The following is a 21,942-nucleotide window of genomic DNA, read 5'->3' on the forward strand; positions in this document are numbered from 1 at the left end:
CGCATGAAGTTGCGTCAACAATGGTTACTATTTTATCTGCCAAATTCAAATTTCATTAAATCTGGAAGAATTCTTCCTCATTTAAAAACATTTGAATATCAATAATATGGTGGGTTAGGTACATAATAAATCAGTAAAATGAGTCTTATTTTTCCCCTGATCAGGAAATTTGAAGGAACGCATCTTCATCACCTGTATTTACTATCGATATTCTTTTGAGTTTTTTATAATTCTTATACTTATCAGCACAAAACTTTGCAAGAGGCTTGACATTGTGTTATTTTGCATTCAAATGCAAATTTTGATCTCGATTGAATCTGCTGTTTTGAAATAAGAAACCAAAATTCTGAACGGCCGTATTTTCGTTCTGGAGTGATCGTGTATAGTATACGGACGGATGGATATTATTGAATTTGAATAAGGATTTGTAATCAATGAGTTGAATCTTACATTTGAGACCGTTCTCAGCTCAAAATTCGAAAATTACAGACATTATGACGAAATGATAGAATGATCTGCTCAGGGAACGAGCGCTTAAAGCCATGATCTGCGAAGCTTCCGCCTTTTCTCAGTTCTTCACACAGTTGCAAGAAAGTTCATTAAAATTTAATGCCACATTAAAATTTTAATTCTCAAATAAACGGTGCAGGTAGCCAGTAGGCTCCTCCTGCTAGAGGATTAAAATTTTAATGACGGCATTAAATTCCTGCAACTGGGTGTTAGTCTCTTGTTTTGGTTTTCATTTTCAGTCCAAACAGACGATAAGTCCATACTCAACCTATTCTCCAGATTTACCAGACGAACCTTTAGCAATATTTTTGAACTTTTGTTGAGCAGCTGGTTACCATCATAATCCGTTAATATTCGTTAGTCATCAATACCCCAATAAATAAATGGAATCGTTTTGCCTTCTCTAGGTATTTCTTATTCATTCATGACGTCATCGTTAATCTGGAACTATACCTTGCGCAAAAGTATAAAGCGAGGACAAGCACATGTGTACTTTTGATGCGACGTTGCCAACACTACAAATTTTTCGTGGATTTCTATAAATTTCTCATGTCAAGAAAAAACAATCTCAACATATATTTCCGTCATTCATTGATGAATTTTTCGATTATTATGTTATCATGTGATATGTTTGAAGTATGCCCAACCCAATTGAAACAAGTTATCGAAAGCTTTTCAACCTAAAAAAAAAGGCAAAAACAAAATACAACTCTACTTTCGTTCTCCTAATATCACTAATTCACTTCGCATAAGAGCTTTCCGAAAAAATGATTTTAGTTACCTTTAGTTTTATATTAGATAATTTTGAAAAGGTATTTTATAACTTCAAAAGTATCTTAGATATATCTTCATAGATACAATATCTGGGGACACCTATTATATAATATGTTTCAAAAATACTATTCAAATTTATAAGAGATAAAAGTACCTATCTTATAGTTCATCTATATTCTAGAATCTAGAAACCTCTACAAAATATCTTTGACATTTCAGCTTCGCATTACCTATGTCACTGTTTTGTCTTGGATGCCATTCTGTATGATATATCCATGAGAAAATGATCCTTTTTTTGTCTATGGATATATCGATTTGTTCTGTATATATATTTTTTTGATAAGTATTTGACAGTAGATAGGTTAGTGACCCATATCTCTATTACTTATTTTGGTATTCGCTTTGTTAATGATACCAAAACATGTGATAATATTATAAATAAGCACTGAATATGTCCATAAAGCAAAAGGAAAGCGGTTGTAAATTTTCCTTCTAATTAAATTGTAATGATTGTCATCACCTAAGTAAAACTCTCGTAAATACTGGCAATGCTGCTAAAGCTCATCAATGAAATTATTAAAATTGCCTCTACGAGGAACAGGAGAATTCTTGACAGTTGCATTTCGCATCTGGAGTACCGAGAAAGCAGTGTTATGTGATAGTAGCTGCGTTTTTCCGATTTGTGATCGACTTTAATAACAAATAAGAGACCTGACCTAAATGTGTTTTAGTTGTGTTTATTTTAGTGCTCATTTTCTAATTGATATAGGACGAAAACTGTGAACTATACTAGTTTCGGAAAATTGCTCTGATATTATTTTAAATCTCAATTAGGTGAGTGTAATTTTGAGATTGTCTATCATGTAGGATATGAACCTAATATAATTGCTATAAATATTGATGCAATTTTGTTTGCGAGTATCTAGTGTTATCAAAAATATCTGCTCGTCTGCCAACTTTTTGATAACTTACAGATTATCTTAGCCTCAATTATACTATTACATTGTTACCATTTCTATATCCTGTGACTGAATTGAATTGACTATAATAAATACCGGAGTGTTCCTAATAAGGAATGGTTAATACTTGCTACGCCCTCTTGACTAAATGCATACTTCCTGTATTCATTATAACCGAATTAAAGTCCCATCTGTAACTAGAATTATATGTATTAAATCGATAAAGAAAATCTAACAATCAAGTCACGAACTAAAGTCGGTGAAGTTTGAATTCACGTAATGCACGTAAACGTGTCATCATAAATTTGTTTATTTTGGAATAATCGGTTCCAAAACTTACAACCCTGTACCATTTTGTGTCCAGGCACAATGCCAAAAGACAGGAAAGGATGTATTTCCAGTCTTTAATGATTTCCAACATGCGATTTTAGTAAACCCATTCCGATACTTTATTACTTTCGTTTCACTTGCGAATTTGATGTGAACTGTTCGGTACCAATATAGAATGATGGTAGTAGAAGTTGGAATCAAATTTCAATTGGTAATTTCTCTAATTTCTTACGTACTTTCATTTATGCTTGGAAAGTAGAAATTCGTTATAGAGCTTTTTGTAGAAGATGTGAAACGTTGGATCTGACATACAATAATATAGGTATTATAATTCAAATTATGCAGTTCGTTTCAGTTTTCTAAAGGCGATTTGTTTTACATGCAGTGGCGTAGTGAGAGAGGCAAGGGGGATCATCATGCCCCAAGCGCTACTTACAAAGGGACGCCAAATTGTCCGCAAAACAAAACACTGCTGGATAATCTCTATTTTCATTATAATGGTGTCGCTAAAAAAGTATTGTGCCCCTGGCGCAATTAAAGCTCGCTACGTCACTGTTTGTATGAAGGAATAAAAACGCGAGAATTTACCTATCTAGAGACAAATTTCTCCTGTTCTTTGTGAACTTCTCAATTAATATATTTTATTTCTTACGTCTCTGTGAGAAAATCATCTGCATTATGTTCCGTTTTTATTTGAACCACTTATGCTACAACTACAACAGCACCTGTAGAATATATATAGCAAGTAGCCAAAATAAATGTTTTTTTTTATGGCAGTTGATTATTTAAAAGTCAGCTTGATGGTGTTGTCGAAATTACTTTTGTTATTACGGTGGCAGATCTACTCACGCGGAGTTTAGAAATCGTTTAACGTTTGGTTTCTTTATAGTTTATATTGATTTTGTCAATTTATCTTGATTATATAAGATAAGAGAAAACATTTGAAACCGTCATTTTTCAGAAACACCCCGTAACTCGAGAACGAATCAAGATATCTATGATCTGCTTTCTTCTTCTTCTTCTTCTTAATTTAAGCCTAGGGCTTGTATATTCCACTTTAGTCCTCGGTGGAGGTAGATATCCAGGAGTCTTTCCAGCGATCTGCTTTCTGCTATCTTATATTCGAAATAGAGATCCGGGGGCCCTTAAAGATTTTTTTTCTAAGTCTTATAGTTTTTGAGATGCTTTCAGTGAGCATTGAATTTGGGACACCCAGTACAATCTAGATCCGAACCTACTCTGAACGTTTTAAGGTTTTACTGTTCGATAGTTGTCGTGTTGACGGCCGGAAGGATAGAATCGAATTTGAGGACGGATTCGTCATTAGTGAATCGAACTTTATCGCTTGTTACCATTCCCGTATCAAAATTCGAAACATTGTAGCGATCTAGGTATATCTACTCGGTAAAAGAGCTAGAATGGAATATCTACTCCTCATCGCTTGATATTTTGTCATTGATGGATATTTTTTATTAGTTCCTTTCTGTGAGGTAGAAGGCAATAGGTAGGAACCCAGTATGAGAAGTCTCCTTATTATCACCTACTAAATATTAATTTTCGAATTTTCTACTTTATATGAATATATACGTTTATTTAGGTATGTATATTAATTATCGATCCATTTTTCTGAAGCAACCATATATTTCTACCAAACCTTGAAACATTTAATTGTAATTAAAAACTTCACCTCCAACCGGAAAGTTAATTTATGGCTAAATGTAAATTGGTTGAATTCCTGATGATATCATAGATATAACTTCATATTCTGTCGCATAATTTTATACAAATATCACTCCTATTTTCTGAAGACATCTGAAAAAACAACGATAAGCTTATCTGTTCTTATTCTTTCTTGAGACGTTCGATAAATAACATCGAGTGATTCAAAATAATAAGTTGGAGTGAATAAGGACGATATTTCCATTGAATTATGTAGTGTGAAACCAGCTTTACAATTCTACGAACGGAAGAGTACTTTGCGATATCAAGTTTCTGCAGATACGAGAAAATAAAATAATGAAGCGATCTCACAAACATTGTATTCACAAATTAGATAGTATGTTTGTTTCATTTGTGGATTGCTAAACAATATCGTATTTCAAGGTTTCTTCATTTCTTGCTTCCTCACTTTTTTACATTTCATTTCTCTAGAAACGCAAAAGCGATCGTAATCCTTCACCTTTCTAAAGTAATAATGAGTTTAATCAAAGCCCTCTTTATAGAATGTACACATATTACACAACTGTTCTTTAGAATAAATTATACAGGGTGATTCATAAACATATGACTTTATTTTGTGAGCGGATTCCTTAGCCAAAAATAAAGCAAGTTTTCTAAATTCTAATTTGATTCTCCATATATTCAATATGTACCTATATTTCCAATGTCATCAAGTTATAAATGTTTTCAAATATGATACTTTTTATACTACACATTTTCAAAATGTGAAAATTTCGGGAGAATATGTTTTGTTTAGTTTTTGAAATGTATATTTTGAAATTAGATCAATTTATTTTCAGTCTGATTCTTTCAAATTATTTGTTCTACTCATGTATCTTTTAAATGCAAATGTCTCAGTGTTTTACTAGGAATTGAAAATTTAGCCTTGTAATTGCAAATAACAATATAAAGGTACCAATTTTTGGACAAAGGAATAATACATTTAACAAAATATTTATTAAATTTCTTTAAACTAAAAGTATATACTAGAACTAAATGTACAATATAATTGATTGTAACTACAACATTAAAATTCCTATAGCAAAAAACTAACAATTTTTCTGTGCTCTTGTTAATCTATCTCAATTACTTCTTGTTTGACACGTACATTTGAAAATTCTTCAGTTTTTTCCTTTTTGACTGGATATTTTAAGGCTGTAATATTGTGACTGTTAACTACACCTCTATTTATGTGAACATTTGAGTTCATATTTTTCTCTCTTTCTTTCTTGGATAGGAACTCTTTCTTTATTGTGGTTCTAGGCATGCGCATGGTTAATCTCTTTCTCTTTCTGCGTGTGTTCTGTTCCTGTGTTGGGGGATTTGATGCTCGAGTCTCCTTCCCTCTCTTTCTCTTTCTGCGTGTGTTCTGTTCCTGCGTTGGGGGATTTGATGCTTGAGTCTCCTTGCCTCTCTTTGGCAGTATGTTCTGTTGATTTTGCGGAGCTTTAGTTTTCTTCGTTCTCCTTGTCACTAGGTTCTGTTGATGCTCAATCGATGCTTTAGTTTTCTTATTTTTATTTTGAATATTTGAGTTTCCTTCTGTTTTTATAATGTGCATAACCTTTCTTAGTTGATTTATTTTTTGGTTAGTAGTTTTCCCCCCATTTTTTGGAGTGTCATCAATTTGTAGTTGTAATTGCTTCAAAGCTTGTTTTTTACCTATACTATTCACCAATTCCAATGAATCCTTCAAAATTGACAAAAAATTGCTTAGTTTTTCTGTTGTTGTTTGGGAAGTTGAAGGTTTTCTTATTCTTGTATTTCGGACATTTAAAGTTTCATTAGATTGAAACATTCGATCAGAAGCAAGGCCATCATTATAGAAAACTTTATTAGATGCGATATCCATCAACAAATTGTTTAGATTTTTACATTCCCTGCGGCTATTTGATGTCATTTCTTTTGCTACAATACTTCCTATTCTGGATTGAGTTAGACGAATAGCCTCAGTTTTACCTCCCCAATTAGCCATTTCAATCATATGTCCTCGAAATGTGCCTTCCCTCATTTTTTGATACTGGTCGTCATTCATTTTGGCTGTATATAGTTGATTTTTACTGTTTCGTAAACTTATTATAAAAGAACTTTGATTTCCAATAGTGTTTCCTTTTCATCCAGACCATGGATCTATAATAATATTCCAAATGTAATACCACACACACTAACATACTTAATTACTTTTTGGTATGATTATTTTTTCTTGAAAATCATGCCCGTTGGAGAAAATAGAAAAGCGACAGTGCTTACCTTCAATTTCAATATCATTGATGGAATACTCATTCACAATTCGTTAATATACGCTTGGAATGCTAAATAGATTGTTCATTTCAAGATAATTCAGTAATGGAAAAAATAAAATTGATTCCGATCCTGATGTCAAATTACAAATGAATATGTTGATGTCAATTTCAAACAGGATTGGTCTTGTTTTCCGACAAGAGATTGGTTAGTCTCATAGCCATAGAATAAGGTCTATGGTCACAACTTTGATTTTGATGAGCCAATAAGATGGCTGACAGCAATCACGTGCAGCGCGCCATAATATATTTTAAATGTTAGGTTTATTTATAGATTTCAGTAGAAATGAATTTTATAAATATTAAATTATGAGAAATCAAATTGTCGTTAATTTTTTACTTTAAAATAGGTTAAACGACAACAACAAATTACACACCAGCTAGAATAATCTTTACTTTCTACTTTGATCATACCTCATTACATCTATAGTGAGATAATTTTGAAATATATTAGATTTATAAAAATAGATACGCAAATTTAAAATCGTGCCGCTTGACTTGCATAGTCTGAGATTATGTTTGATAATTAAGGAATCTTATCAAAATTGTTTAACCCAACTAAGATAATCGCAAAAAAAATTTTAATAAAATATTTGTGGAAATTACTTTGTTTTATTTTATTTATAATGAATATCCGCTAAGTAAGGACCGAATCTTTTAAATGATATTATTTTAATATATCACGTTATGTTTTAGAACATATTCAAAATGACGGAGACTAAAGATGAAGAGCAAGTGGTGATGACGCCCAAAGGGAAAACTGCCAATTCCACAACACTGATAATAGAAAGAAAAAAAATTCAAAAAACTGATGAAAGAATGCATGTTGCTGGTGGTCAACATACAGGAATAGTTATAAATAAAGAGGCAGCAACAGGTACAATACAAATTACAAATCAAATATCGTTATCGTCTTGACTGGATTCTCGTTTCAGAAAATGGTACCATAGAACCTGCTCACTTATCACTAGAATTCCGGGTATTTTTAGTCAGTGCTCAAACTGGAAAACATACCCAAGAATCGAGAACTTTGAGGTTTTGGTTCCGTGCAGCACCAGATACAACTGACCATCCTTCCGAAGACAAACAAGCAAGTGTAGCACAAGAGTTTTTCAAAGAGTTAGTTTCACCAAAAGATTTTCCAAGAGGTAAAATAAAATGCCTAAAAACCGATATTAACGTTTCTCTATATATCCTTTCTTATAGATTATGTAGGTTTCATAAAGAAAATTATGAAACTTATGCAACACAATTACAAAACAATAAAAATGATAGAAGTAGAACTCAAGCAATTGGAAGGAGAAGCAGTGCCTGTTCGACCACGTAAGTTCACTATATCTATTTTCTTGTAATCTCAAATGTTTTAACACTTCTTTTTCCTTGAATATGATACATTGCTATGTGATAATACAAAGAATTCAACTTTTCTAGCTGGGACTATAATACTTCGATTCGATTTGAGACAGTTTAAAACAGGTTTGCTTTGTAGAGGTGTTGTATTTTGGACTTATTAACTGCAGAAGAATCTTCATTAACAATTCAGCTTCCATTTTCATCTAACACCACTTCCGCAATAATGATATCTGTTTTTTGTCATTGCATACATCATTGTAAAATTAACGAATTCCTCTAATAAATACAAGTGATCAAGGAAAACCTCAGTAACAATCAAAATTGTTTTTGAATGAATGAATGGTTCTACTTGTTGATTACCAAAGTTTTCAAGTGCTTCGAATTTTATTTATTTTGTTTATTTTTATTGCAGTCCCTTTTGGAAACCATATTTCTAATTTGTTTGTAACGTTGAATTTCTATTTCAGTATCTGCTGAAGAACCATTGGATAATATTAAACTACTGACTGTTGAGAAAGTTTTGGATCTAATTGAATCAGCTTATCCAAACCCCATTACAATACAGGATGTTGCAAAGTAGGATATATTTTTTATTTTCAATTATGATCAATCTGTACTAAGTAATTTTCTTAATTTTTATTGAGATCTAATCTAATTTATTTATCCAACGGAGGCGATCCATGACATACAGTGGAGAGATGATATTGGGTAGGTGAAAACTCACAGTCAAACTCCACCAAATACAAACTTTATTGAGTGTTATATCAAATGGGACATGTTTCAAGGGAACAATCCCTCATCTTCAGCCAGAAAAAGGTCATATGTGGTGGAAAAAAACAACAACAATGAATATATGCGAATATTAAAATGTCATGTCAGGCGTCACACGTGCATGGTCACAATTTTTATTTTTATTAATTGACACTTTGTGGACAGGAATGTTATTTTCACCCTAACATTGGGGGACCCGCAAGGTTTTTGCGGTTAAATTCCTCTTTGTTTTTGTTATTTTTAATATTCGCATATATTCATTGTTGTTGTTTTTTTCCACCACATATGACCTTTTTCTGGCTGAAGATGAGGGATTGTTCCCTTGAAACATGTCCCATTTGATATAACACTCAATAAAGTTTGTATTTGGTGGAGTTTGACTGTGAGTTTTCACCTACCCAATATCTAATTTATTTGTCGGTTATTTCTAAACTCTTTCACTTTTAGTGATAATGGATGGGATCAAGAAGAAGTTGCTCATCATTTAGCCGAATTGCAATCCCGTAATTTGGTTAAAAATTTAGAACATGGTGCTTTTACTAGACAACAATCACAGGATGTTCAAGTCACTATAGTTAAACAAATGCCTACAATGGCTAGCTCTAAACAACCTACAATTGCCATTATTACTGCCCAATATTGTGAGAAATTAGCTGTTGATGCCATGATAGAGAATAAGGAAACTTTTGTACGATATACCACAGTAGGTAAGTTGAAATTTAGACTATTGTTGTTTATGTAGTGTTTTTTGTATTTCCTGAGGATGCAAATTTTGAAGTTTATATTATAAAACACAGGTTCCAATAGTCCTACAGGTGATGGTTCAACTACTAGATTTGGTAAGAACGTAATTGTTACAAAAAGGAAAGGTGCACATGTTTGTGAAAGCAACACTTTTATGTTCCTCCATATGATTCACATGTTTGTCCTTATAAACACCTGTATATGTATATATATCGATAAGCATACATTATCTGATAAGATAACTTCCCTACAGAGTTAAAAATATCCATATATAATTAAGCCATTTTTTCTAATTTTTGTACATAACAAACAAAATTCATATGATGATTTTTATGTATGAAATAAATATACTATTTTGAATTGTTAAACTATTGTTTTGGGAAATCCGATTTCTCAGAATCCTGAGAAATCAGATTCCTCAAAATATTTATTTAAAAATTCGGTAATCGTCATAAAACCCGTTTCAAACAATTCAAAACTGCACTATGAAGAATCGTAATCACTGTTTTATGTATGCGCATGATGAGCACTTCAGATGTTGACCAAAGTAATTATGCATTATGAGGAACTTGTCGTTATTTTGTGAAGCAATTTTTACTGAAACAGAGTGGTACAAGATGGCTGAATTAGGCCCTTTTAATGGGGAAGTTCCACTTCTGTACTAAATAGACAAAAACTGATGTCGGGGTCTGAGGGCCAATTTTCGTGAGAAACTCATTGGCGAAAACCGGTGTGTGAATAAGACTTCAAACTATAATAAGGCAGTCCAGATCACAAGTCTTTTTAATGGTGTCGGTTGGCCCAACCACTTGATATTGTCATTGATCATAAGTATATGTCTCGGCCAATGATCTAGTTGTGACAGTAATTTTCAGCTGCATTTTATATTCTTCTTTTGAATTTGTGATGTTTAAAGTTCATAAAAAAGAAGCATGAACATGTTAAATTCAGACACTATCTCTGCCATGACAAGACCCACAGCCAACTAATGCACGTAATAATAATTTTCGTTTAGTTTAAGCTCAAATTATTCTCCACAGTTGAAAATACAACCCAAATATTCAGAGGAAATCACAATACAACAAAAATACCACTACGTGCTCTTACGACAACATGCCACTCGCCTCCATATTGAATTTTATTTTTGATATCTCTCTAGATTGTCTAATATCAGCCATCGTCTATTTAATACAGAATAGGACTATTCTTCAAAGGTGTTCATTTTGGCTCACCCTGTTCAGTGTTCCTCTCATCCTTTAGAAAGTGAATTCATTCAATAACACAGCAATATTAACAAAGTACATATTCACAATTAAATTCGATAACAATTTTTTTGTTCAATGTCTCATTATCATCTTCAATTTGCTTATTGTACGAACTCTCGTTTTGCTTTGATAATCTGCATATTACTCTTGATGCTGTTATTCATATATTTATTTTTTCAGGAGAATCCAATGTTTACACTCTCGGAAACATTGGTGCTCATAGAATAGTTTGTACAAAATTGCCATCTGTTGGACATACCAGAGAAGCAATGACGGCTGCCGGTAACACCACAACTAGACTTTTAGGAACATTTCAGAAAGTAGACTATGTCTTCTTGGTTGGTGCTGGTGGAGGTGTGCCACATTATACAGACTACAATAAGCATGTTAGGTTAGGGGACGTTGTAGTTTCATATCCATCAAAGGATAAGTAAGTATCAGAAGTTGTTATCAAGCGTGCCAACCTTAATAATATTTTTTTAAGGAATATCTATTTCTACTGTGAAAAAGCCAATCTGAATGAGAAGGAATACGATTTTGAGTACAAATCTTATCGACCCAACAACCTCAATTTACAAGATATAGCAGCTAACCTCAAATCATCAGCTGCTAATGACACCAAGGTGACACCCCCTTGGGTGAAGTACATACAAGGGGCTTTGAATATTCTTAGGTCATCTCCTGAACCAGACTTCAGGCCTCCCAGTTCTGACACTGACAAATTATACATGAATATTGGAAACAAAGATATAATTGAAGTTGCCCATCCTCTTCCTCAAGATAAATCTGTCAGAAGGTATTATTTAATCAATATTTTATCAGATAATTTCTCTAATTCTGTGGTTATTCCGTTCATTCTTCCACATCTTGTAGAACAAAATCGTGCGAGAATATATCAGAAACGCACAGTTTTCATGGTTATATTTTATTATTCTATGTTGGTACTCCGAACTTTCCGCCTTGGCTTTATCTGTCAATTCATCAATTTGCCCTAAAGAAATCAGTTCTGCCAACCAACATTTTTCAATGCAAAAATCACTAAAATATATTTATGGAAATATTTCATTAATTTCAATGAAAATGCAATGAATTAGAGAAAATAATGTATAATACTCTTACAGAAGGCTCATTCTACCACTCGTTCATTCCAAAACTCTCCACTTCGTGGCTCGTTTTTGAATTTTGAACTCGTGGAAGAATATCAATACCTTCTGCACTTGTATTATAAATAACTATTCTGTTATTATCGAAATTTCTGTTATTATCGAATTTTGATAAGTATTTTTCGTAATCTTCATTTAGTTGAGTGTCTATTGTTCTTATTGCTGCTTGGATGCAACAGGAGATTGACTTTCAGTAAACCACCAGCGTGTTATATAAGAAAACCGAAAGTTTCTCCAAGAATAAGAAAAATTAACTCGTTATTTTCTAGGTTTGATAAAGACATAAAAGCCTTTTTCACTTGCAGCGTAAGAGTTTTATTTTATTGAGTTCAGTAATAATTTAATCACTGCAGTAGTAATTAGATCTACACATACATTCTTTATAAAAAATGATTTTCGAATGATAGTATATAAAACCATCTGCGTAATTGCTTATTCTAAAGAGCACTGTAGCCTAATGAAGAGTGATTTGTTGAGTGCTTGTCCAATATGAAAAGAGTTATCTGCGGACTCGGCCTATATTTGAAAGCTGAAGTATACACTTGAACCCAGGAGTTTTTTAATTAACAATATTGTCATCATTAGAAACTACAGATTACTAACTGAAATTACAAAACATTCAAAATGATTAGGGTGCTCCGCTGTTAGTCAATTTTATTTTCCCTACCGTTGGCTAGAACTTTTGCCTACCTATCCTTCCTCATATTAGGCAAAGTTAGATGGGTTAAGAATTAAGTGAGCAAATTATCTCTTTTTATAAACTGTAATACCTCCTATTGTATTCAAAAAGTTTTTTTTAGAAAATTTTGAAGTTTTAATAACTCTCGATATAGCATGTCCAATTGTTAAAATGTTGTTAAGTTTCTTATATTGTCAATGTATCTCAGAGTATTCCCAGTAGTTTGTCCTATGTATACTTTTTTCTAATCTTAAAATTTAATTTATTTCATAGATACCTAATTTTAAATTTTCTGTAATTTCAAGGAAATATTACCTGAATACTATGTAGTTTTAGTTGATGTTTTGAAAGGTAATTTTATGTTGACTATATGTTTTTAGGATTTTTCATATGTTCTTGACTGAAAAATGAAATCTTTAAAACTATTGTCCGAATTTGATGTTTTGTTATTTAGTAAACTTTCGTTTTTTTTGCTTGTTTATAAGTTTTTCTGATAACTGTTTTCTATAGCCATTTGTAGTCGGGATTGACTGATGACAACTTTGTTCTCAAAATTTTCGTCCATTGATAATTAAAAAAAAATCCGTGGGTAAGAGTTTGGTTACTTCAACTTTCAATGCTTGTCCAACACCTGGACTAGTTGTTGTTTTGAAACGTTTACAAATATGTATGTTACTCGCAATTTAATTCATACTCCTCAACCTCTTTTTATTGTACAGTGATATTTCTCAAAATTGCAGACAAGAAGGATGTCCAAGGATACATCTGGGTAGTGTGGCATCCGGAAGACAGATAGTCAAGGAAGATGTACTCAGGCAGAAATTTGCAGCGAAAATGGGGGTACTTTCATTTGACTCAGAGTTTGATGCGGTTATAGAATCGATTTTGGGCAATTGTAAAGACAGTTTTATCTGCATAAGAGGCATTTCTGATTACAAAGATGGTACCAGACAAAAAGAATGGCAACCCTATGCCTCACTTGCTGCCGCCAGTGTAATGAAAGCTATTATTTGTAGCATGGAAGCTCCAACCAATGTTTGAAGACTTTGTTGGTATATGGAGGTGAGTATGAATGATGAACAAGTGAATTAAGTTTTTAAATTTATTGTTGTGAATTTAAAAGTTTTATATTTTATTTATTTATATATAAGATACGTCATTTTTAGTTTTTCGATGATACTTAAGTATTAATACCAGAAATGATCAAAAGGCTATTTATAAGATGCATAGAAACCCTGGTGTGTCTACTTATACCTGAGAAACTTTGGGGCAAAATGGTAGATTTATGCCTACTTGATTTATAGAGATCACTAGAGTTTCTTTCAGATGGTGCATACATCGTTTATCGTAAACTGTAACCACAGAGGACACAGGGTTTTTTAGGTTAACCTAAATAAATATAAAATTTTGGTTCCGTATCCAGGTATCATATTATAACTATTGGCGACCCCTGCCAAAAAATATTTATGAGTGTGTTTGTGTTATTTCAGTTCACAAGTATGTGGTTACAGATAGCGGTAATTTGTACAATTTTGAAGTGTGCCACCTTACAGAACTCTGGTAAGTTCTAGCCAATGCAAGAGGTGATCTATTTCAGAAATAAAATATAAAATTGAAGCTCACACCAGGGTTTCTAGGTAACTCAGCTATTTGTAAAAAATATTGTCTTATTTATTGACATCCTCATAGATATAATTGCATTAATATTTGAGATAAAAATATGCAAAAAAAGCTCTAAAAACTTGAATAACTGATGAAAAACGAACTGGATGGGCAGAACTTACAATTACATAATTTTGAAGTGATCATGTAGGTATTTCATTTGCATTTTCATTCTTTTAATTGTGTTTACTATTTTGCTGCAAATTTTGAAATTTTCTACAATAACCTTCTTATTAGAAATATCAATGAAAACTTGAGGCATTCATATTTAGAACTCAGAGGAATAAAAACAGTCTTCATATCTGGAAATATCTACTTTTTAGGTGCTCAATACACATATCTAAATAATTTGAAAAATTTGTCGAATAGTTTATTTTGTTCGACTTATCATTCTGATGAACATTTTATTTTTTGTAGGTGTAGAGGAGTTCCACTGAACATTTATAAGACTGGAGCTGAAATTAATTCGAAATCTGCTGTATGCTTGCAATTTATGAAATTAATCTTGAAGAAAAGCTAGTCAATTTAGATCTCTGACAAGTATAGCAGAAAAGTTTCCTTAGAAGTTCAAGAATAATTTAGTCTTAATTATAAATGTATGCATTCTTGAGGAATTCGAACAATTCATAGTTGACCAAATAAATATGGAATATTCCTTCATCATTCCAAAAAAAAGAGTGATATATTTCATGACTGTTAACTTGGCCTATTTATAACATCGACTTAAATTTTTTCAATTTTTCTAATGAATAAAAAAGTTGTTATTTAATATAAAGTTACCATGTTTTGACCCGATTTTTAGATACATGATGTTAGTATATATGAACAATATATACTCTTATAATTTTTTTTTGAAAATTTTATATATTATGTATATGAATTTTCATTGTATGCTTTTTTGAGTTACACATAACTCTGCTACTAACCTTTTGTTTTTATGTTGTTATTATGCTATCTTGTGCCACCAAACATAATTATATATTTTTTTTTTTACTTATTTTTCTTGAGAATTTTTATTTCGTTATATATTTATTTGTACAGATGTATAATAAAATTTCAAATATACTAATTTTTTCTTTGTCAGAAACAGTTGAAAATGTAAGAGAGAATTCCTTGTTCTTCATTAGGGAGTATTACTTCTTTGAAACCGACATTTAGGCAATCACGAAAAACGCCACCATTTCTATAAAAATATTTCCAACATGAAAGCGATTTTAGCGAAACAATATTCAACTTAACCTGCATAGATAATCTGTCATATTAAATGGTCCATCAAGGTAATTCTTGTATAGCTTTCCCACCTCCATATGATCTTTAAAGAGGCATGAAATCTCTCTTAATCTAGAATAAAAAATTAAACATACATTACTTATGATTGTTTTTAAATTTCATTCTACTGTGAATATATTACAATATCAAGAAAATAACGTTGATTAGTACATGAAACAAAATATTCCAAATTATTGTTTGCCAGAGCCATGTCAGGGGATTGAAGAAAGTTGTTAACATCAACTTTACTTTTTTTGGTTGATTTCCACTAATACAAATTTAGAGTCTTTTGAGGAGAAAAAAATTCAACCCCTCTGAAATTAGGATAGTTTACAGTTTGGAAATTTTAGAATCCAAATATAGAAATGAAATGCGGATGCTATACTGCATTGATCTTCCTGTGTATTACCAGAAATAACGAGAGGTTCCAGGTTAAATTCCTGAGGTAAAATACACAAATACAATTTTTAATTTCAGAAGTTTATATTCAGTTGAAGAGGTTGATCACTTGTTTTTAATCAAGTAGATTTACCTCAAGTTTCATGTAAAATTCTCAGCATTTCAAAATGGGAAGTTCACTCACAATAGAAATTTATCACAAATATTTTCTTCATTATCTTATTCAAAGTGAACAGACGCATTGTGGTATTGAAGGAAACGAAAAAGCCGATGAACTTGCAAAAAGGGCATCAATGTTAACATATGAGCCCTTCTGTGGGCTTGGAAAAGACCAATATAAAGCAGTGCTCCAACAATGGGAGTGGGAGAATAGAAAAACACTCTGGAGAAGTACTCTGGGTTTTGCCCAGGCAAAGAAATTTGTGGTGCTTTCACCGACCTATACCAGGAAGCTTCTGAAACTACCATAAGCTGAGCTTCATGTAAATTTTTGGGTTTGACTGGCCTAAGAACCACTCACATGGGAAATTATAATTGTTATATTAATTGTGAAGATACAAAACGTACTTGAAATGAACTGTAAACAAACTTGACGATCTCAAATTCCGCGTTAATATGGAGAATAGTTGTACTAACTAGGCGAAAAGAAGATTTTCAAGTGGTCATGATAAATTCCCACTGCTTTCTTGACATATCAATAAATATGTTTACCTATTTATTATTATGATGTTAATAAAATATGACCAAATATTTGCAACCTATGTTATTAACATTAAAATCTCACTTTTTTGGCCATTTTCCATTCATTGCTGTGTTAACGTGAGTTGTCTTCTTGTGTTTATCTGTCAAGGTATATAAGGACTTGTACTTTCTCAAATCGTAACTACAAGATGAAGAACATAATGAATTGTCATCGAATAGTTTGCTATAAATAAATGGGAACAATATAGAAAAAAAAAATCATCAGATTATGTCCAAGTTTAATTAAAAAAGTTGAAACACATTGGAAAGGAATTAATTCCTTCATAAATAGATCAATAAATTAGAATGTAAAATATTAACAACCGAAAAGAGATCATATTATTTTTTCCCCTTCTTTCCCTTAGGTTGAACTATTGAGACTCCAGTAATACTAGCTAGCTTATTTTTTAAAGCTAACAATTTATTAACTTCTGGTTGCCAAACTGATTTCTCTGCACCTCCTTCTTTCAACTTTCTAACCACTATGCCCTGTTTTTCAATTTCCTTCTCAACAACTTTGGGATCTTCATCCTGCACTTGAGTATTCTGTTTCTCTGTAGCTTCTTTGAGTTTTGCCTTCAGGGCTAACAGTTTTGCTACCTCTGGTTGCCAAACACTCTTATCAGCTCCTCCTTCTTTTAGTTTTCTCACAGCAAGAGCTTGTTCATCAACCATTTTTTGTATTGAATCCTTATCAGTGATATCGGGGAGTTCACTGTTGGCAACACTTTTACTTTGAGTTTCTTGTTTGCCCCCAAATTTCTTCTTGAGTTCTTCTATTTGGCTTTCCTCAATTTTAGTGAATAGTGGTCCTGGTTCTCCTATCACATGTCCTTCAGGTAGCAATTGTGTTATTCCTGTTTTACCTAACAGGTGGAATTCCTTGGAGTTAAGTTGTTTTCGAATCTTTGCACTTGTTTCAGGCATATATGGGGAGAGTAGAATTGATAGGAAACAGACAATATTGGAACAAACACTAATTACTGTGCCACCTCTAATTTTTTCATCTTCGGTTCCTTTGAGTAATACCCAAGGTTGATTAGATTGCATATACTGATTTCCATGTTTAGAAATGGCTAAAATATGCCTTATACCATCTTTCAACTTTGCCTTCTCAAGTGCAGCAAGGTATCCTTTAAATTCTCTATTGCACAGAGCAAGCAAATTGATATCATCATCATTCAATTCAATTTTTGGTAAAACTTTCTTGAAACTGTTTTTGACAAACATCAAAGCCCTGTTAATGAAATTTCCTAAATTATTTAATAATTCTGAATTATTCTTTGTCGCCAAATCGGTCCAGTTGAAGTTTGAATCTTGGGATTCAGGCCTAACATATAATAGGTAGAACCTCCAAACGTCACTGGGTATATTGGTCTCTTGGGCATCTGTTCCAAATACACCAATTCCTCTAGATTTAGAAAACTTTCCATCTTCATAATTAAGGTATTCGGTGGCCATTATATGTTTGACTGTTACATAACCTCTGTTACATCCTAAAACTGTGGCAGGGAACATTATAGAATGGAATGGTACATTGTCTTTGGCCATAAAATGATACAAAGTTACATCAGTGTCTGGTTCTGGTTTCCACCATTTTTGCCAATGTTCTGTGTAGTTCTTCGTTATAGACATATAACCAATTGGTGCATCAAACCAAACGTAAAATACTTTGTTCCTATATCCCTCCAAAGGAACAGGTACCCCCCATTTTAAATCTCTAGTTATACATCTTGGTTTCAAACCTTCCTTCAACCATGCTTTGCAGATTGTTTGAGCATTTGCAGACCAACCAGGTGATGACTTTTTGAACCAGTGTAATAGGAGGGGTTCTAATTTTGGTAAATCCATGAAAAATTGAGAGGATGACTTCACTTTTGGAGTATTTCCACAAACCTTGCAACGGGGATTCTTCAATTCTATTGCATTTACTAGCTTGCCACATCCGTCACACTGATCACCCCTAGCGTCTTCATAGGTACACCCTATATTGGGACAACCACCTTCAACAAATCTATCAGCAAGAAATCGATCACATTTTTCACAATGCAACTGTTCCACAGATTCAACAAATATAAATCCATTGTTATTGAGTTGCAAGAAGATATCTTGGGAAATTTCTGTTTGTTGAGGAGTAGAAGTTCTTCCAAAATGATCAAAGCTGATATTGAACCATTTATAGATGGCGTCGTGAATTTTGAAGTATTTATCACAGATTTGTTGACATGATAGTCCTTCCTCTAAAGCTTTTGTTTCAGTAGCAGTTCCATACTCATCTGTTCCACAAACAAATAATACATTGTGATTCAAAAGTCGTGAATACCTTGCAAAAACATCTGCTGACAATACACAACCTATAATGTTACCCAAATGAGGTACATTGTTAACATAAGGCAATGCAGATGTTATTAATACATTTTTCTCGTTAGGTTTAGGTAAAACAGGTTTATCACATTTTAAGTTATCATTAGAAATTCCCTTCCTCCATGACTCTTTGGCAGCTTCAATTTCTTCTAATGTAACCTCATCTGTTACATGATCGGGAGAACTAGAATTGGCATTTTCTGAACCAAATTCATTGAAGTATTTAGTGCTAGCTAATAAGACTTGGTAAGAGATCTGTCCTGAAGCAACATTATAAACTTTCAAAGCTTCCACTACCGCAGAATTTTCTTCAATGGTCTGAAACCATTTGAACAAAGCTGAAGACTTATCAACGTACTCTTCACAGAGCTTCACATCCTTAACTAGCGGATAAAGTATAGACCAAATGCTAATGTCACACAATGAAAGTGAATTTTCCAATAAAAATCGTTTGTTTTCCAAACTCAAATTCAATTTTTTCAAACAAGATACAAATTTGTTCTTTTGTACACTATTTTTTGAAGAATTTCCAATAAGAAATGATATAACTGGTGTTAATATAGTAGATTCCCATTCTAACCATTCGTATGCTTTGCATTTGTTTTCCTCAGATGGTGGTAAAAGGTACAACAATCCAGCATTTGATGTGAAAATTATTTCATCATCCAATTCGAAATATGGTAGATGCTTAGGCGGTTTCACATTTTTATCATTCAAGTTTACTTTGTTTATTTCTATTTCTCGTTTCGTACATTTAGCAGCTATTACTAACTTTAAGGCTGCAGGGTTATTTTCATTCGTGCTAAGAGTAATCATTATGGAATTTCAACTAGAAATACTTGAAACAAGTAGCCTAACGATAATGATAGTGCTTGCACCTAAACCCTAAAACAGGTTAGGAAATGAATTGACGTATCGGCTAAGTAGCGCGAAATTTTGAACATGTAATTGTAACTTTTACCCTTAAATAATCATTAAATTTAATACATTAATTTTGTCTTCGTTTCTGAACAATTAAGGGCTGACTTACTTCCGATATCCTGCAAGACATAAATTAGATAGTTTCTTTGTTATAACATTTTCGATTTCAAATTTTTTCTTACATCCTTCAACCGATTCCGAAAAAATTGCATGTACCTTAAAAAATATGTATGTATTACTTGAACATGTTTCTTATATGCTTTTTAAGACAGACCTCGGAAGCTACTGCTATACAAGTGGCACATTTCAAACATGCTGAAGCTAATGGATTCAATTCGACGTAATTTCTTAAAGATTCTTCATAAATGTTAATTACTTTCTTCGGTTTTATTATGAAGTTGCATTTTTTTAATGGTACGTAATACTGTTCACAGTTTGCGTTTTCTGAGGTATCTGTGCAATTATAGTCTTTGCTGATTCGTATATTTCCATTTAGTGACGGTATGAAAAAAAGAAAAAAAAATAAAAATAAAACCGACATGAATAAAAAGGTTTCGAAAGATATGTCAAGACTTGACATGGACGATAAAATTTCAAACCATTGAGTATTGAAACAATCATATTAACAGGAACTCAACAATTATTATAGTGAATATATACCAACGTATAATTCGAACTCTATATTAGACATTTTTATTGAAAAAGAAAAATAATAATATAGAGAAAGTAAAACCCAATTAGTTGATATAATATATAAAATATGCCAATTAAAATATAGGCATTTTTAAGAACAGGCCAGTATGAATGATAAGGATATATATATTTGTCATAATTTATACATATGATATACATTTTATCATTGGACAGCACAGGCGTAGTCATGGATCCGTTTTGGGGGAAAGGGAGTTTTGAAAATAAAATAACAGAAAAAAGAAGAAAAATTTGAAGAATTGATGTTTTTTGAAACGACCCAAAATAATATCGACAACTTGTGTGTTAAACTAAAACCCAATAGAGGTTTTTTAAATATCCACCACCCTAGGCATTCAAGGTACTTTGGCTTGTCTTTCTCGAGCCAAGTACAGGTGACTTAATAAACCACAGCCACAAGCGTGGTATCGTTTTTGAATGGCTGAGCCTAAATATGGCGGCTTTTTGTTTACATTCTCCATTTACCTGATTTTTGGGATTTATTCAAAATGCATTTTGAATTAAATGGGCCTCACATGTGAGGCCCATTTAATTTAGTCACTGATGTGGTATTCTTCAATTAAATAAATTTGTTCTTTATACAATCAAATACTATCAGGCCCAAAAATTTCAGTTCAGTTAATTGTATTCCCAAGTTCTATGACCCCATTCGCCATTTTTAGGCTCAATTTTTTTTAGAGCCAAGTTACGAGGTGCGCCCTCTCACAGGGGTTAGATGTTTCGTACCGAGATCGCTGGTGGACTCTTCAGTTAAGCTAACCAGTGTTCTCTGCCTAAGACACACCCTCTCAAACCATCGTGAAGAGGTAACTCTGCACAAATTATCACTAGAATCAGAAAATTCCGGGATTTGTAGCCGTGGTTTAGTCGGTGTTTTCAAGTATCGTCTGCAACTGCGGTAGGCATGCTCAGGTCACAGGTGTCGATTGTAGTAGCTGAGCGGAACTACACGCGATTGCAAGAATTGCGATTGGTTAGATATCAATTCGTCGAATAGAGACTTCCCTAGGAAACCGTAGCTCAAGGTCTGTATATTACACAGGTTGTCTCGTAACTTGGGTTGAAGAGTCATCCAGTGTCTGTCAAGGTCTATACATATAGAGTGTCTGTATCGCCATTGGCCATCATTGACAGACATTTTATCGAAGCTATTTTATGATTGAAGATATTAAAGACTATTTAGGAGAGGCTACAAACGATATACGCGATCAAACTAATAAGATGACCGTAGCTTAAGCTAAACTTTCGCCCAATATAAAGGCGATTGACATTTCCTGTGTGGCTGCAGGGACGGATCCAAGCGATTTT

At 32.6% G+C, this 21,942-nt stretch overlaps 4 protein-coding genes across 11 annotated transcripts; 1 reads left to right on the plus strand and 3 right to left on the minus strand.

The window, feature by feature from the left end:
- The first annotated feature begins 1,817 nt into the window (after nt 1-1,817).
- LOC123678797 lies at nt 1,818-15,294 on the plus strand. Of its 7 annotated transcripts, none has more exons than XM_045616060.1 (12): nt 1,858-2,118; nt 7,289-7,469; nt 7,528-7,740; nt 7,799-7,915; nt 8,024-8,068; nt 8,413-8,521; nt 9,164-9,423; nt 9,514-9,555; nt 10,906-11,155; nt 11,210-11,521; nt 13,308-13,629; nt 14,647-15,294. In XM_045616060.1, exons 2-11 carry the CDS (start codon nt 7,301-7,303, stop codon nt 13,606-13,608), a joined length of 1,818 nt encoding a protein of 605 aa, XP_045472016.1. In that variant the 5' UTR covers nt 1,858-2,118; nt 7,289-7,300; the 3' UTR covers nt 13,609-13,629; nt 14,647-15,294. The 7 variants fall into 7 exon arrangements, with proteins under 7 accessions (XP_045472249.1, XP_045472016.1, XP_045472327.1 ...); XM_045616211.1 differs by lacking the exon at nt 1,858-2,118 and adding an exon at nt 4,655-4,676; XM_045616139.1 differs by lacking the exon at nt 1,858-2,118 and adding an exon at nt 7,096-7,233.
- Nucleotides 5,231-6,751, minus strand: LOC123679181. Its single transcript, XM_045616652.1, has 2 exons — nt 6,543-6,751; nt 5,231-6,422 (listed from the first exon to the last, which is right to left on the minus strand). The coding sequence occupies exon 2, from the start codon at nt 6,325-6,327 to the stop codon at nt 5,365-5,367; it is 963 nt and encodes a 320-aa protein (XP_045472608.1). The 5' UTR covers nt 6,328-6,422; nt 6,543-6,751; the 3' UTR covers nt 5,231-5,364.
- LOC123679644 lies at nt 15,157-20,536 on the minus strand. 2 transcript variants are annotated; one of them, XM_045617073.1, is made up of 5 exons: nt 20,198-20,525; nt 20,033-20,139; nt 16,682-16,780; nt 15,469-15,570; nt 15,157-15,412 (listed from the first exon to the last, which is right to left on the minus strand). In XM_045617073.1, the coding sequence occupies exons 1-5, from the start codon at nt 20,501-20,503 to the stop codon at nt 15,310-15,312; spliced, it is 717 nt and encodes a 238-aa protein (XP_045473029.1). In that variant the 5' UTR covers nt 20,504-20,525; the 3' UTR covers nt 15,157-15,309. The 2 variants fall into 2 exon arrangements, with proteins under 2 accessions (XP_045473029.1, XP_045473111.1); XM_045617155.1 differs by lacking the exon at nt 16,682-16,780 and having other exon boundaries at nt 20,198-20,536.
- On the minus strand, nt 16,861-19,930 carry LOC123678736 (methionine--tRNA ligase, cytoplasmic). Its single transcript, XM_045615937.1, has one exon. It carries the CDS (start codon nt 19,816-19,818, stop codon nt 16,978-16,980), a length of 2,841 nt encoding a protein of 946 aa, XP_045471893.1. The 5' UTR covers nt 19,819-19,930; the 3' UTR covers nt 16,861-16,977.
- Nucleotides 20,537-21,942: the final 1,406 nt, after the last annotated feature.

The sequence above is a fragment of the Harmonia axyridis genome, chromosome 1 (genome assembly GCF_914767665.1).
Source record: "Harmonia axyridis chromosome 1, icHarAxyr1.1, whole genome shotgun sequence".
NCBI lineage: Eukaryota > Metazoa > Arthropoda > Insecta > Coleoptera > Coccinellidae > Harmonia > Harmonia axyridis.